Source organism: Xyrauchen texanus, unplaced genomic scaffold (genome assembly GCF_025860055.1).
Source record: "Xyrauchen texanus isolate HMW12.3.18 unplaced genomic scaffold, RBS_HiC_50CHRs HiC_scaffold_54, whole genome shotgun sequence".
Taxonomy (NCBI): domain Eukaryota; kingdom Metazoa; phylum Chordata; class Actinopteri; order Cypriniformes; family Catostomidae; genus Xyrauchen; species Xyrauchen texanus.
This window is the reverse complement of record NW_026266511.1, coordinates 95,001-109,115: the sequence shown is the minus strand read 5'-3', so window position 1 is coordinate 109,115 and position 14,115 is coordinate 95,001. Positions and strand designations below refer to the sequence as shown.

General features: G+C 38.0%; 1 protein-coding gene across 1 annotated transcript; it reads left to right on the top strand.

Moving 5' to 3' along the window:
* Positions 1-3,917: 3,917 nt before the first annotated feature.
* LOC127642308 (uncharacterized) lies at positions 3,918-13,652 on the top strand. Its single transcript, XM_052124911.1, has 6 exons — positions 3,918-4,058; positions 4,188-4,337; positions 7,597-8,001; positions 8,106-9,606; positions 9,747-9,863; positions 13,256-13,652. The coding sequence occupies exons 1-6, from the start codon at positions 3,918-3,920 to the stop codon at positions 13,474-13,476; spliced, it is 2,535 nt and encodes an 844-aa protein (XP_051980871.1). The 3' UTR covers positions 13,477-13,652.
* The last annotated feature ends 463 nt before the right edge of the window (positions 13,653-14,115 follow it).

The following is a 14,115-nucleotide window of genomic DNA, read 5'->3' as shown; positions in this document are numbered from 1 at the left end:
GCAGAAATCGTTAGTATGAATGTGTGTCATTGCGAGTTTAACACGTGACAAACCTCGTTTTCCCGGGAATTCAGACACGTGACAATGACGTCTAATGGAGCGAAGACAGTTTTTCCCGCGAACGACAACACTGAACACGCTCATTAAGGAAGAAAAGGTAAGATGTCTTGTCATAAAAATATACAATAAGAGATTCTTGACTAATAAATCGATGTTTAGCGTTGTATTCACTTGTGTTCTTCATGTCAATTGTTAGTTGAACCTGTTTAATTATGAAGTTGACGATTAAACAATTAAGCCAATTAAGTTTGTGCTTTCCCACTAGTCACATTTGTGTATTGATGGATATAATTCAGTGTAAATCTTAGAAATGCATTAATAGCAGTACCTAAGGTACCAAATTTGCTATTTGTATTTTAACATATTTTGCTTTGAGGACATTATCTTTCTGTGGTGAAGTAGAAATGAAATAGTTTGGTGTATATCATTATTTATATCTTACCTCTTACTGTAATACTCCACAAACATGGAAGCAAAGTGTGATCACAGTTGTGACCAGTGGGATTAAACCCCAATGTAAATCAACATTCTGTCATTATTTAATTTGGAGTCTCTCTCTCTCTCTCTCTCTCTCCCTCTCTCTCTTTTTTGATTGAACAATTCTTTCTAAGATATTTTTTACATTGTAATTATGCTTGTTTATTCCATTAATTTTATATAATCGTTTTTTCCCTCATGAAAATTGCCCTATGTGTGGAATTCAGCATGCTGGCTATCCGTAAAAGACGTAGAAGACCTCAGCAGGATGCTGAAGATAACATCATATTTGAAACTGAAAAGCCTGGTCTTCAAGAGCAGTACATCAGCAAATATAAAGGCAAGACAATTCAAATATAAGTACTTTGGATTACTTTTGTATCGCAGCTGAACTGTTGAATTAGTAAAATGTTAGTACATTTCAGATATTTCCATTTTTACTTATTAAATGAGATTGCAGACACCCTGTAACAGTAATCAAAATAATGTTTTTTCTGCTTTAGGCCGTGTGCGTTTCACCACTGAATCTTTCTGCAGAGGAGACTTTGTTCTTGAATACAGAGGTGAACTTCTGAGTTCAAAGGAGAGTCTTGAACGAACTAAAAACTACACTGAAACTGAGAGCACATTCTTGTTTGATTTTCAGTGGCATGGAAAATATTGGTGGTAAGTACATCAAGAACTGTTGACTTGATGTAGCAGGGAAGCTCAAAGAGATCTTTTTCTTCAAGAGAGTAAAAGGGCCAATTTTACCAATAATGATCATTCTCTCATCATTTACTCATTCTTATTCTATCTGACTCCCAATTTAAGTCATCATTCCCTATAAATCTTTATTAATGAATAACTCCTTTCACATTTGAAATGTAGAGTGCTCTGCACATGTGTCAAGTGCAAACAACCGTAAACCAGCTTCTCTCATGAACTACAGCGGAGGATTTATAGAGAATAATGACATATTTGGGTTGAATTCTCACCCAAAGCTAATTTTATCACTTCAGAAGACATGGACTAAACACTTGAGAGGTACAGGTGCATCTAAAAAATGTGAATATCATGGAAAAGTTAAAAATTGGAACTTTCATATATTCTAGATTCCTTACACATGAAATTTTTTTTTTTGGTTTTAATGTTGATAATTACAGCTTACAGCTCATGGAAATAAAAAATCCAGTATCTCAAAATATTAGAATAAAGAATTTATAATACAGAAATGTCAACCTTCTGAAAAGTATTTTAATTTATGCACTCAATACTTGGTCAGGGCTCTTTTTGCACAAATTATTGCATCAATGTGGCGTGGCATGGAGGCAATCTGTCTGTGGCACTGCCGAGGTGTTCTGGAAGCACAGGATGCTTTGATAGCGGCCATCAGCTTGTCTGTATTGTTGGGCACAGTAATACCATTGTTAGAAAACCAGTTACTTGTAGTTCTGGCTCTGTGGGCAGGTGCCAAGTCCTGCTGGAAAAGGAAATCAGCATCTCCAAAAACCTTGTCAGCAGATGGAAGCATGAATTGCTCTAAAATATCCTGGTAGACGGCTGAATTGACTCTCGACTTGAGAGAAAACAGTGGACCAACACCAGCAGATGACATGGCACCCCATATCATCACTGACTGTGGAAACTTCACACTGGCCTCTCCACTGAGCAACGGTCCAGTTCTTCTCCTTTAACCCAGGTAAGACGGTTCTGGCGTTGTCTCTGGTCTTGGAATGGAACAGCACTCATTCAGCAATGACCTTCTGTGGCTTACCCTCCTAGTGGAGGATGTCAATGAGTGTCGTCTGGACAACTGTCAAGTCACCAGTCTTCCCCATGATTGTGGTTGTGTGTACTGAACCAGACGGAGATTAAAGGCTCGGGAAACCTTTGCAGGTGTTTTGAGTTAATTAGCTGATTAAAACTCTTCTCAGGTTGATATTTCTGTATTATAAATTCTGTATTCTAATATATTGAGATACTGGATTTTTTATTTCTATGAGCTGTAAGCAGTAATCATCAAGATTGCAACAATAATTTTTTATGTGAAATGAATCTAGAATATAGAAAGTTCCACTTTTGAATGAATTTTCCACAATATTAAATTTTTTGAGCAGCTGTATGTTTTCCCTTTATAACCTTTTTGAGCTTGAAAGCTTTGGACTCCATTGGCTTACATTGTAAGGACCAAAACACGTCAAAAATGATTACCACAGGAGACAGAAAGTCATATGAGGGCGAGTAAATGATGAGAGAATTATAGTGAACTGTGCCTTTAATATAAAACAGACTGTAGATGTGAAAAACACTTCTGTATATGTCTTGCATACATTTAATGGTAAGTGTGTGTGTTTATATAGTATGGATGCATCCAAGGAAGACAAGTCCCTGGGAAGACTTGTCAACGATGAGCACAAAAATCCAACTTGCAAAATGAGAACTGTTGAAGTGAAGAAAAAGCCTCATCTTTGTCTATTTGCTGTACTGAGACATTTTACCAGGTGAAGAAATCACTTACAACTATGGCGACTCGGACTGGCCGTGGAGAGCCAAGGTACCATAAAGAAAATGCTAGAATTCATAAGCAGCAATATATGATGCCTTTTTCCTGTCATTAATTGCTAATGTGTTTTGCGGTCTCATATTTCTCCAGTCTTTAAATGAACCGTCAACAGAATCCAGTGATGTAAAATCAGTCAGCAGTTTGGGCCCACAGAAATCGGTAAGTACAGTTAATTCTGCTTCACTCCTTGTAATGACAAAATGGGTAATTTTGAAGCTTAGAGGCCGGATTTTACAATGCATTAAAACAATATAACTAACTCTTAAAGGAGTAGTTTACCCTAAAATAACAATTCTTTCATTATATTCATGCCATCACAGATGAATATGACTTTCTTTCTTCAGCAGAACACAAATAAAGATTTTTAGAAGAATATCTCAGCTCTGTAGGTCCGTACAATGCAAGTCAACAGGTACCAAATTTTGATAGTCCCAATGTAATCGACACAACTGCAGTCCGGCCATTAATGTCTTCCCAAGCTAAATTAATGATGTTTATAAGAAAATAACAGAATTAAAAAGTTATGATAATCTTCACTTCTGGTCACATTCTTCCCTTCCACGACGCTTAATGTAAGTGTTAACAAGTCAAGTGAGAAGTGATACCAAATTTCTTTGACTTGTCCTCACTTTTCCCTCAACTATACCAGAGCAGTGCTTACCAAAAATAAAACAACTTCGTTAAATTAACAAAACATACATCTTACCTTTTGGCTCACCTCAGTGATGCTTAAATGTCTTTAGGTGCCACAGTTTTTAACATTGACAATGTATATTTTACTCTTGGCTTAAGCTAAATACCTCTTTTATATCTACAGCAGCTGTTTCAATCAAGAATGTCAAAGTTGCGACAACATCATGAAGATTGTTATAATCGCTTTAAAAGAGCAGAGACTGAGAGGAATGAGAGTGAAAAGAAACATCTCAAGCTATTGCATGATCAGGTCACTAAACAGCTGTCACAAAAAGATTGCTCGGTGAGTAATATATATGAACACAGACGCATCACAAATAATTAACACCTCAATTTCTTTACAGGTGCTTTTTTGGTACTTTTGAGCCTTTCATTTAGTCCATATGATATTACTTCTGATTATGTTTTCCAGCTGTCCCCGTCACCCACTGAAGTATGCACATCTGATACACCATCACATTCACCACTTAATGTGCCGCAATCCTCATCACCTTTGCCCTGTGCTGCATCCACCGCAGGGAATGGCTTATCACAGGAACCTGAGCCTGTCTCATTAAGGGAGGTGGGTATACACATTTAGTAGACAATCTGTGGATGTCGCCATACCAGTTTAGCTTCTGGTACATGCACATTAATTTGTGTTTGTTTTATGCTTGGGTAATGCAGTTACTGCCTCCTAAAAATGAAATAGAACTCAATTTAAACAACTTTTAACATTTATGTACCCCCCCCACCACCTGCAACCACACATACATTCCAGTGGTCAAACATAAAATAACAACAGACACGCATATAAACAAACAGTCCAAATAAAATACTTGATGACTTAAAAACATATACAATTAACCAACATACCCCACCTGCCCACATCCCTCAAATTTTTTTTTAAATGGTCAAAATTAACTCTGAATTAACTGAATCACATAAATTTGCTGGGAATAAAATACCCAAATACTAAATGCCCTGTTTGGGCCACTGAAAGATGTCAGATGAAAAGCTGTTTACGGGCAGTATGCTGTCAGAGCCAAAGTTTCAGATTTAGACCAGTTAAATAGAATTTAGACCCCAGAGCCTTGCCTGTAGGTAAGGGCTTAATTACCTCGCCAAGCTCCTCCAAGTTTATCTCCAGAATCAATAAAAAATGTTTGCTCAGTCAACAGTTTAGGGAGATCTAATGGTTCCACAAAATTTCTAATATCTTCATCAGTAGATCGAAAACATGGAACTATAAAGATCAAGATAGATTTCTTTAAAAGTATTATTAATATCAATGGTAAATATTTCACCAGCAGCAGATTTAATTGAGGGAATGGTAGAAAAAGACTCTTTCCTTTATATATCTAGCCAAAAGCTTCCCTGCTTTGTCCCCCGACTCAAAGTATGACAAAATAGTATTATATCTGTATTTCAATCGGGTCAATTCTCTGAGGCCATCAGATCGACATTTGGCGCTTCAGCTCTGCCTCGGCACTTTTAATATTCCCTCCAACTCCACGAAGTTCTCATGCTTTGGATTTTTTGATGAATGAGGCATACTGTATGATCCGACCCCTAAGAAATGCCTTAAGTGTCTACAAGCCACGCCCACAGAAGATAATGAGGACCAGTTGGACTCCATATAAACAATGATTTCGGACTTTAAAATTAGTTGGAACTCAGAATTTTGCAAAAGGGAAACATTAAAACACCAACTATATTCTTTTTTTTTTTTTCTCTGTATGTGGCAACACCTTTAAACTCACCAGAGTGTGATCAGAGACTAAGATGTATAGTCCCTACCATATGGATTCAAATGTATAGACCCTACCATATGGGTTCAAAAGTCTCCAAATATCTGTAAGACCAAGATTTGTACACATCCTCTGAAGCGTAGATGTTGCTCTAGGGGACTTACACACTTTTCCTTTACTATGATCAAGGACTGAATCCATCAATAGATTAAAGTCTCCTCCCAACATTATATTGTTATAATGCACATTGTTATGTGCAGAAATATTAGCCAAAATCAACCTTTGCCCCTGAATTTCAAAAAAAAAAATAATGACTCTAATTTAACTTTAATCCGTTGGAGACATTTGAATTGTAGATGTTTACTTATCAATGTAATGACTCCCCTGCTCTTACTCGAGCCAGCACTAAAGAAAACATGTCCATCCCATATCTTCCCAAAATGTTCAGCTTCCTGCAGAAAACTTGTGTTTCTTTAAGAAACACTATATCCTATTTCTTACGTTTTTAAGAAAATAAATAACCTTCCTTCTTTTTATGGGGTGTCCCAACCATTCACATTCCATGTGAAGAGTGACAATCCACTCATATTAGTATTTGACATTAACATAGTAGAGAAATTAGATAAAAATGTAATTATAAAGACCACATTCCACATTGGTGCAACAATCAACCCCCGAACTTTCCCCAGCAAAAAAAAAGAAAAACATGTGCATTAACCCTGCGCACAACATCACCAATTGGTGTCCATCCCTCTAAACTCAAACAGTCCATGTACGCCTACGATAGTCCCTGCGACAAACTTGCCATCAGATTGCTCAAGTCCGGTGCTTCCACACAATTTTTTTTAAACAGAATTACACATCAGAAGATCATCTATAAAACAAACTCCAGCCCATAAGCGGAATAAACACACAAAAAAGTGTAGATTCATCCACTTAATTGTCTTGAAGGTCTGGGCCTGCACAAAACAAGCTCCAGCCGCTAGCGGAACCTGCACAAAGCATCTATTCAGTTCTTTGTGCAGTCAAACTCACTCCAATGTCCTGTAAGAAATATTCCACAAAACAAACTCCAGCCAACTTGAGGCATAAGCACCTAAAACAAGCAGATTCATCCACATGGCTTACTCCAATGTCTTTATGTAGGACAATGCTTGCTGTGACATGTAAATAGTATGCAGACATCCTTAGTATCTGTTCTCAATTTGGCCAGGAATATCAGTGCAAAAGTGATCATCCGTTGATGTCATCCGCTGATTCTATTTAGAGAACATGTCGACAATCAACAGAGCAATGAAAATTGACACAGCCTGTCTCTAAAATCCGAAATGATTTTAATTGTTTAATTTTCGATTAGCACGTTTTTAAAATCATGGTAAATGGGATACTGTTTAAAATATTTGGAAACTACCCAGCTCTATTCATCGATATACAATTAAATCATCCTATAAACCAGCCCTAGTGAGAACATGAGAAAACGGCACATTTTTATATAAAAATACATTCCTCTTGCGAATGATCAAATTCAATGCTGTCCCGCGATTTTGTGTGTTCATCTTTCTGCATGTTTGTCTGTCAGTGCAACCAGGTGAAGCATTAGATATTTACATACAATGATATTAACAATATAAAAAAATCTCCACCAGTTGACACTTTATTTCTATATAAATATATACAGTATATCGTGGAGATGAAACGGCCACCCAGTCTTAATATCTCTATTAAGATAAGTCACTATTATTACATAAATGTCCAACCATAATTATTTGATAAAAATTTTTGTGCACTCAAATTCCAATCACATATTACTCTCCAAAGAAGGGCATTTTAGATTATTAGAGAAATTATGTGAGAGGTACGTGATATGCTATGCAGCATTTTTAATGCTTGTATGATAACCTGAAAGAGTGTCTTGCTTGTCATTACACTTAAGTAACCACAGTACAATGCTAATTAGATTTACAGAAACCACATAATGCCCATAGACTACTAACACCTTATCTTATTTAAAAGTTCACTCCCCTTATTTGAGCACTGAAACTTACTGAAATTGTACATCCTTATTTTCATCATGTGTTGTTCTCTTTTCAGTACTCATGGAAAGCCCTCAGTGATTCAGATGTTACAGACTACAGCGATGTTGACTATGTACCCAAGAGCAGCTCAGACGAATCAGATGATAGTGCTTCTGGATATAGCATGGTTGAAAGTAGCTTAGATGAAGCTAATGAAAAGACTTCTGGAAAAGGTATGGTCAAAAGTTCTCTGAAAAATCCAACTTCACCTTTTTCACAAAGCTATAAAGATACAAGCAGTTCATCAGACACAGGCGTGACAACACCATCACCAAATGCTAAAGTGCAATGCAAAACCAAAGAGACAGACCCCTCTTCTGAAGATAGGTCTTTTATTCAATCAATGCCATCACCTGTGCAGGATCGCAAGTCATATAAGAAGCAGTATTGTCTTTATTGCTCTAAGCCTTTTTCAAAAATGGCAAGACACCTTGAATCTGTCCATCGCAATGAAGTGGACGTTGCAAAGGCAGTTGCGTTTCCAAAACATTCTAAAGAGAGGCGAATCCAGTTAAACCTCCTTAGAAAAGGGGCAACTTTGCCCACAACACAGATGTGGCAAGAAATGGACATGGAGAGATGGTTGCCTGCTACCGTCCAAAAGAGAGCAAAAAAGCCAAGGATTTCATTCACTGTGTTTACTGCCAAGGGCTTTACAACAAGCGTAGCCTTTGGAAACATTTAAAGAACTGTCCTCTGAAACCTAAAGATGATGAATCCAAGGGCAGGAAAAGAGTCCGATCACTCTGCGCTCTGAAAACTCCAGTTGGTTTAGAAGTGAGCAAAGGTTTAAAGAATATACTTTCCATTATGAACTATGATGAAGTTTCCCGTGTTGTTCACTCTGACTGCTGCATCATGCAACTGGGGGAGCACATGTTTAATAGGATGGGATCTGATGTTAATAAACATGACTACATCAGACAGAAGATGAGAGAAGTTGGCAGACTTCTTCTTGAAGCAAGGAAGATTACTCGGCTAAGATCTATGGTGGACTTCATCATTCCAGCAAATTTCAAACAAGTCATTTCAGCTGTTAAAGTTGTATCTGGCTATGATGAAGAGAAAAACTGCTACCGCATTCCCTCTCTAGCTCTCAAACTTGGTCATTCTTTAAACAAGATCTGTAGTATTGTTGAGAGCAATGCCATGATGTACGGAGACCATCAACGTGCTGAGTGTGCTCGAGACTTCAGAAAAATACACCAGGCAAGATGGAACGAATACATTTCTGCTGGTGCTTTAACTACTTTAAAAGAAGCCAAGTGGAACACGCCTCAGATCATTCCTTTCACTCAAGATGTCAAAGTTCTGCATGCACATCTGGAAAAGAAACACAAACAGTTCCTAAGCAAGCTCAGAAACTGCCCATCGGCAAAAAGCTATTCAGCTCTTGCTAAGGTCACATTGACGCAAGTCATCCTGTTCAACAGAAGAAGAGAAGGTGAGGTATCACGAATGCTTTTGGCAGCTTTTAAAAGCAGGGATTCTTCTGAGCTACATGAAGACCTAGCGATCTGTCTTTCGGAGTTCGAGAGAAAGTTGTGTCTGCACTTCACCCGAGTTGAGATCCGTGGTAAACGAGGGAGAAAGGTTCCTGTGCTTCTCAAGCCTTCAATGGTTTCTGCCATGGAGCTGCTTGTTGAAACACGTGAGGTTTGTGAAGTCCCAGCTGAGAATCCTTTTCTGTTTGCCAGATCAGGAGCAATGCCTGCATACCGAGGAGGAGAGTGCATTTACAGAGCTGCTCAGGAATGTGGCATAAAGAATCCAGAAGCACTGTCATCAACTAAGCTGAGGAAACACATAGCAACCATGTCAAAAATCTTGAACCTTGATGAGAACGAAGCAGATCAATTGGCTGATTTCCTCGGTCATGATATCAGAATCCACAGACAATATTACCGCTTACCGGAGGGGACGCTGCAGCTGGCAAAGATGAGCAAGGTCTTGTTAGCAATGGAAAAGGGAACACTCTCAGACTTCAAAGGAAAGACGCTTGATGAGATTGAAATTGACCCAAATGGTATGAGCATGCTTGCATGTCTATGCTAATATTTTTGTCTATGCAAGTTTTTTGACAGAAAATGTAAGAAAAAAAAATTACATTTGAAAGTATGATGCTATGACGATATTATATTTTCATTCATCAATGCTTTCTTTTAGAACAATTTGAACCCCTCGTTAATGATATGTCAAGTGATGAGGAGGATTGCAGCGACCCATCTCAGTCAGCATCCCCAGAAGAGACGGCTCAACTGTCTGGATCACAAAAGGATCAAAGTAAGCAAAGTTTTTAACCAATCATTTAATCACCAAGAATTACTTTTATATTAACTAAAGACAACAATCAGGGAGGCCAGTTCGGAAGTAAAAAGGTTGTTTTATATCTTGGGGTATGCCTCTGGGCTTTCTTTAGAGAAAATAGACTGCAAGTTTAAAGAAAGTAAATGATTTAAATGTACATTCAGTAAGGTTTCGCTGTTTTGCTGGCTTTTGTTCGGCTTCTATATTTTCACACATCTTTTTTTATGTAATTACAATTGTATTCATTAATCACAGAACATATGCATAGTATAAAACAATGCTGTTTATAAGAATATGACACAATCTTGTGTTTTTTATTACAACTAGTGCTGTCGGTCAATTAAAAGTTTTAATCGTGATGAATCACATAATTTTACATCATTAATCATGAATAATCACTGATTTTGAAAGTGCTAAAATTTTACCTTTTAAATTGAAATTAATTTTAAAATGTATAATGGGAAAGATCAGGGCTGTGTTTCCCAAAAAGAGCATTGGTGCCTACAGTATTTACTGATCTATCCCAGAGATCACAAAGTTGTCTTTTGTTCCAAATTGCATGCAGGTCACTTACAATATACATTCAGGTCCATAAATATTGGGACATCGACACAATTCAAATCTTTTGGCTCTATACACCACCACAATGGATTTGAAATGAAACGAACAAGATGTGCTTTAACTGCAGACTTTCAGCTTTAATTTGAGGGTATTTACATCCAAATCAGGTGAACGGTGTAGGAATTACTACAGTATGTATATGTGCCTCCCACTTTTTAAGGGACCAAAAGTAATGGGACAATTGGCTACTCAGCTGTTCCATGGCCAGGTGTGTGTTATTCCCTCATTATCCCATTTACAAGGAGCAGATAAAAGGTCCAGAGTTCATTTCAAGTGTGCTATTTGCATTTGGAATCTGTTGCTGTCAACTCTCACTATAAGAGCCAAAGAGCTGTCACTATCAGTGAAGCAAGCCATCATTAGGCTGAAAAATCAAAACAAACCCATCAGAGAGATAGCAAAAACATTAGGTGTGGCCAAATCAACTGTTTGGAACATTCTTAAATAGAAAGAACACACAGGTGAGCTCAGCAACACCAAAAGACCCGGAAGACCACGGAAAACAACTGTGGTGGATGACTGAAGAATTCTTTCCCAGGTGAAGAAAACAACCTTCACAACAGTTGGCCAGATCAAGAACACTCTCCAGGAGGTAGGTGTATGTGTGTCAAAGTCAACAATCAAGAGAAGACTTCACCAGAGTGAATACAGTGGGTTCACCACAAGATGTAAACCATTGGTGAGCCTCAAAAACAGGAAGGCCAGATTAGAGTTTGCAAACAACATCTAAAAAGCCTTCACAGTTCTGGAACAACATCCTATGGACAGATGAGACAAAGATCAACTTGTACCAGAGTGATGGGAAGAGAAGAGTATGGAGAAGGAAAGGAACTGCTCATGATCCAAAGCATACCACCTCATCAGTGAAGCATGGTGGTGGTAGTGTCATGGCGTCGGCATGTATGGCTGCCAATGGAACTGGTTCTCTTGTATTTATTGACGATGTGACTGCTGACAAAAGCAGCAGGATGAATTCTGAAGTGTTTCGGGCAATATTATCTGCTCATATTCAGCCAAATGCTTCAGAACTCATTGGACGGCGCTTCAGTACAGATGGACAATGACCAGAAGCGTACTGCGAAAGCAACCAAAGCGTTTTTTAAGGGAAAGAAGTGGAGTGTTATGCAATGGCCAAGTCAGTCACCTGACCTGAATCCGATTGAGCATGCATTTCACTTGCTGAAGAAAAAACTGAAGGGAAAATGCCCCAAGAACAAGCAGGAACTGAAGACAGTTGCAGTAGAGGCCTGGCAGAGCATCACCAGGGATGAAACCCAGCGTCTGGTGATGTCTATGCGTTCCAGACTTCAGGCTGTAATTGACTGCAAAGGATTTGCAACCAAGTATTAAAAAGTGAAAGTTTGATTTATGATTGTTAATCTGTCCCATTACTTTTGGTCCCTCAAAAAGTGGGAGGCACATATGCACACTGTTGTAATTCCTACACCGCTCACCTGATAAATACCCTCAGATTAAAGCTGAAAGTCTGCAGTTAAAGCACATCTTGTTCGTTTCATTTCAAATCCATTGTGGTGGTGTATAGAGCCAAACAGATTCGAATTGTGTCCATGTCCCAATATTTATGGACCTGACTGTATTTATTTATGCCATTTACGATTGATATCAAAATGCAATTATTTGTATTTGCTTTGTAAAATAAATGAATATAGTTAATTTCAGCATATTGTGGGATATTCTGAATGAGTCTATTTTTATTTTTTGATCCAATTGTTGTGACTTCATTCAATGTGGGAATTGTGTAAGAAAAAGTCATCATGAAAGTTAAAGTATTAAAATAATGTAATTTTTGCAAGCCCTTGATATATCAATAAATTAAATATATTATGCAGTCCTAAAATGGGCATTAAATCTCTTTAACACTCATCCTCCACAATATTAATCAGTTGGAAGTATATGGCTTTCTTTTTTGGTTTTGCACAGCAACCATACAGCCACGTTCATGAATATGTGCACTATTATGCAAATGAAAGGGTAAATAGCGGTTAACATATGCTCGCGAATTGCCACAAGGAACTTGCATCATTATAACCAATATAAACTGCAATGACTCAAACTTAGTGTTTCAAAAAAAGCATACACCACTTGTAAAAGAGTATTATTAAAAAACCTTGTGTGTATTAACCCACATTCACACCTGTGGAAAGGCAGGAAAAAACTGAAAGTAACATTGGATTGGTGGCGTCATCTAGCGCCACACAACATAGACGTCATTATAAAAGTCCTCCCAGTATACACACTGGGACATCAGAACACAACGGTAAATGCATTACTCACGATTAAGAACAATTTACTAATTAATCCCATACGGTAACGTGATAATTTTGTTTGTCATTTTTAATTACAACATTACCAGGAGAGAAACAGCACCTTTAGCAGAAGATTAATATTATTGTGTTAATACTATTATGTGATCATAGGCAGCCTCACCTTATTCTCAGCTGTTTATCGAAAACTGCACTCCTGTCAGATCGTCAAAGAATAGCACAAATATTACTAACTGCCATTGGCCATTTGGGCCCCATCCTCACTCGACACAAACTCTTTCAAACACACATCATGTAGGTGACTGATTTTGGTTTCAAAGCTGGGAATTTTCCTGAAATGTAAGCAGTTGGCATCCCTGAGCAATAAGCATCTGAGGGCTTTTCACATTTTCTAATAATCTACAGATTACAATATGTCATGATTGGTTCTGATTTAAAACTTTATTTCCTTATTTTTTTCAGGTTCTTTAAAGGCTCCAAAAAGAAAATGGGAGGACATTGAGGTAAAAGCAATAGAAAGGCACATGATGAGGTTCATCAAGACATGCAAAGTTCCTGGTAAGCAAGACTGTGAAAGATGCATTGAAGCAGAGCCAGAGGCTTTGAAGGAGCGAACATGGACTGGCCTGAAAAACTATGTGCGAAACAGGATCACAACTCTCAAAAAAAAGGGTGCTTTGTAGCCGTGTAGAAGTAAAATGACTTTTCAATATTCAGCACTTTTTTGAATTTTGTTTCATAAGCTGTTCACCACTATGTGTTTAACACTTTTTCATTTTCTCTTGAAAAAACAGTTGTTAAAAGTAGAAGTGAAAGGGATGAAAAGAGGGAGGAGTGAAAGTGAAGTAGACGGAAAAGAGGGAGGAGTGAAAGTGAAGTAGACGGAAAAGAGGGAGGAGTGAAAGTGAAGTAGATGAAAAGAGGGAGGAGTGAAAGTGAAGTAGACGAAAAGAGGGAGGAGTGAAAGTGAAGTAGACAAAAGAGGGAGGAGTGAAAGTGAAGTAGACAAAAAGAGGGAGGAGTGAAAGTGAAGTAGAGGAAAAGAGGGAGGAGTGAAAGTGAAGTAGAGGAAAAGAGGGAGGAGTGAAAGTGAAGTAGAGGAAAAGAGGGAGGCGTGAAAGTGAAGTAGACGAAAAGAGGGAGGAGTGAAAGTGAAGTAGAGGAAAAGAGGGAGGAGTGAAAGTGAAGTAGAGGAAAAGAGGGAGGAGTGAAAGTGAAGTAGAGGAAAAGAGGGAGGAGTGAAAGTGAAGTAGACAAAAAGAGGGAGGAGTGAAAGTGAAGTAGACGAAAAGAGGGAGGAGTGAAAGTGAAGTAGAGGAAAA

Excerpts from the sequence above, each read along its gene's own strand:
- LOC127642308 (XM_052124911.1), top strand. The coding sequence starts at position 3,918 with ATGTCAAAGTTGCGACAACATCATGAAGATTGTTATAATCGCTTTAAA. Across the intron at positions 4,059-4,187 it reads TGTCACAAAAAGATTGCTCG|CTGTCCCCGTCACCCACTGA; the intron begins GTGAGTAATATA and ends TATGTTTTCCAG. Across the intron at positions 8,002-8,105 it reads CTAAGCCTTTTTCAAAAATG|AAAAGGGGCAACTTTGCCCA; the intron begins GCAAGACACCTT and ends AAACCTCCTTAG.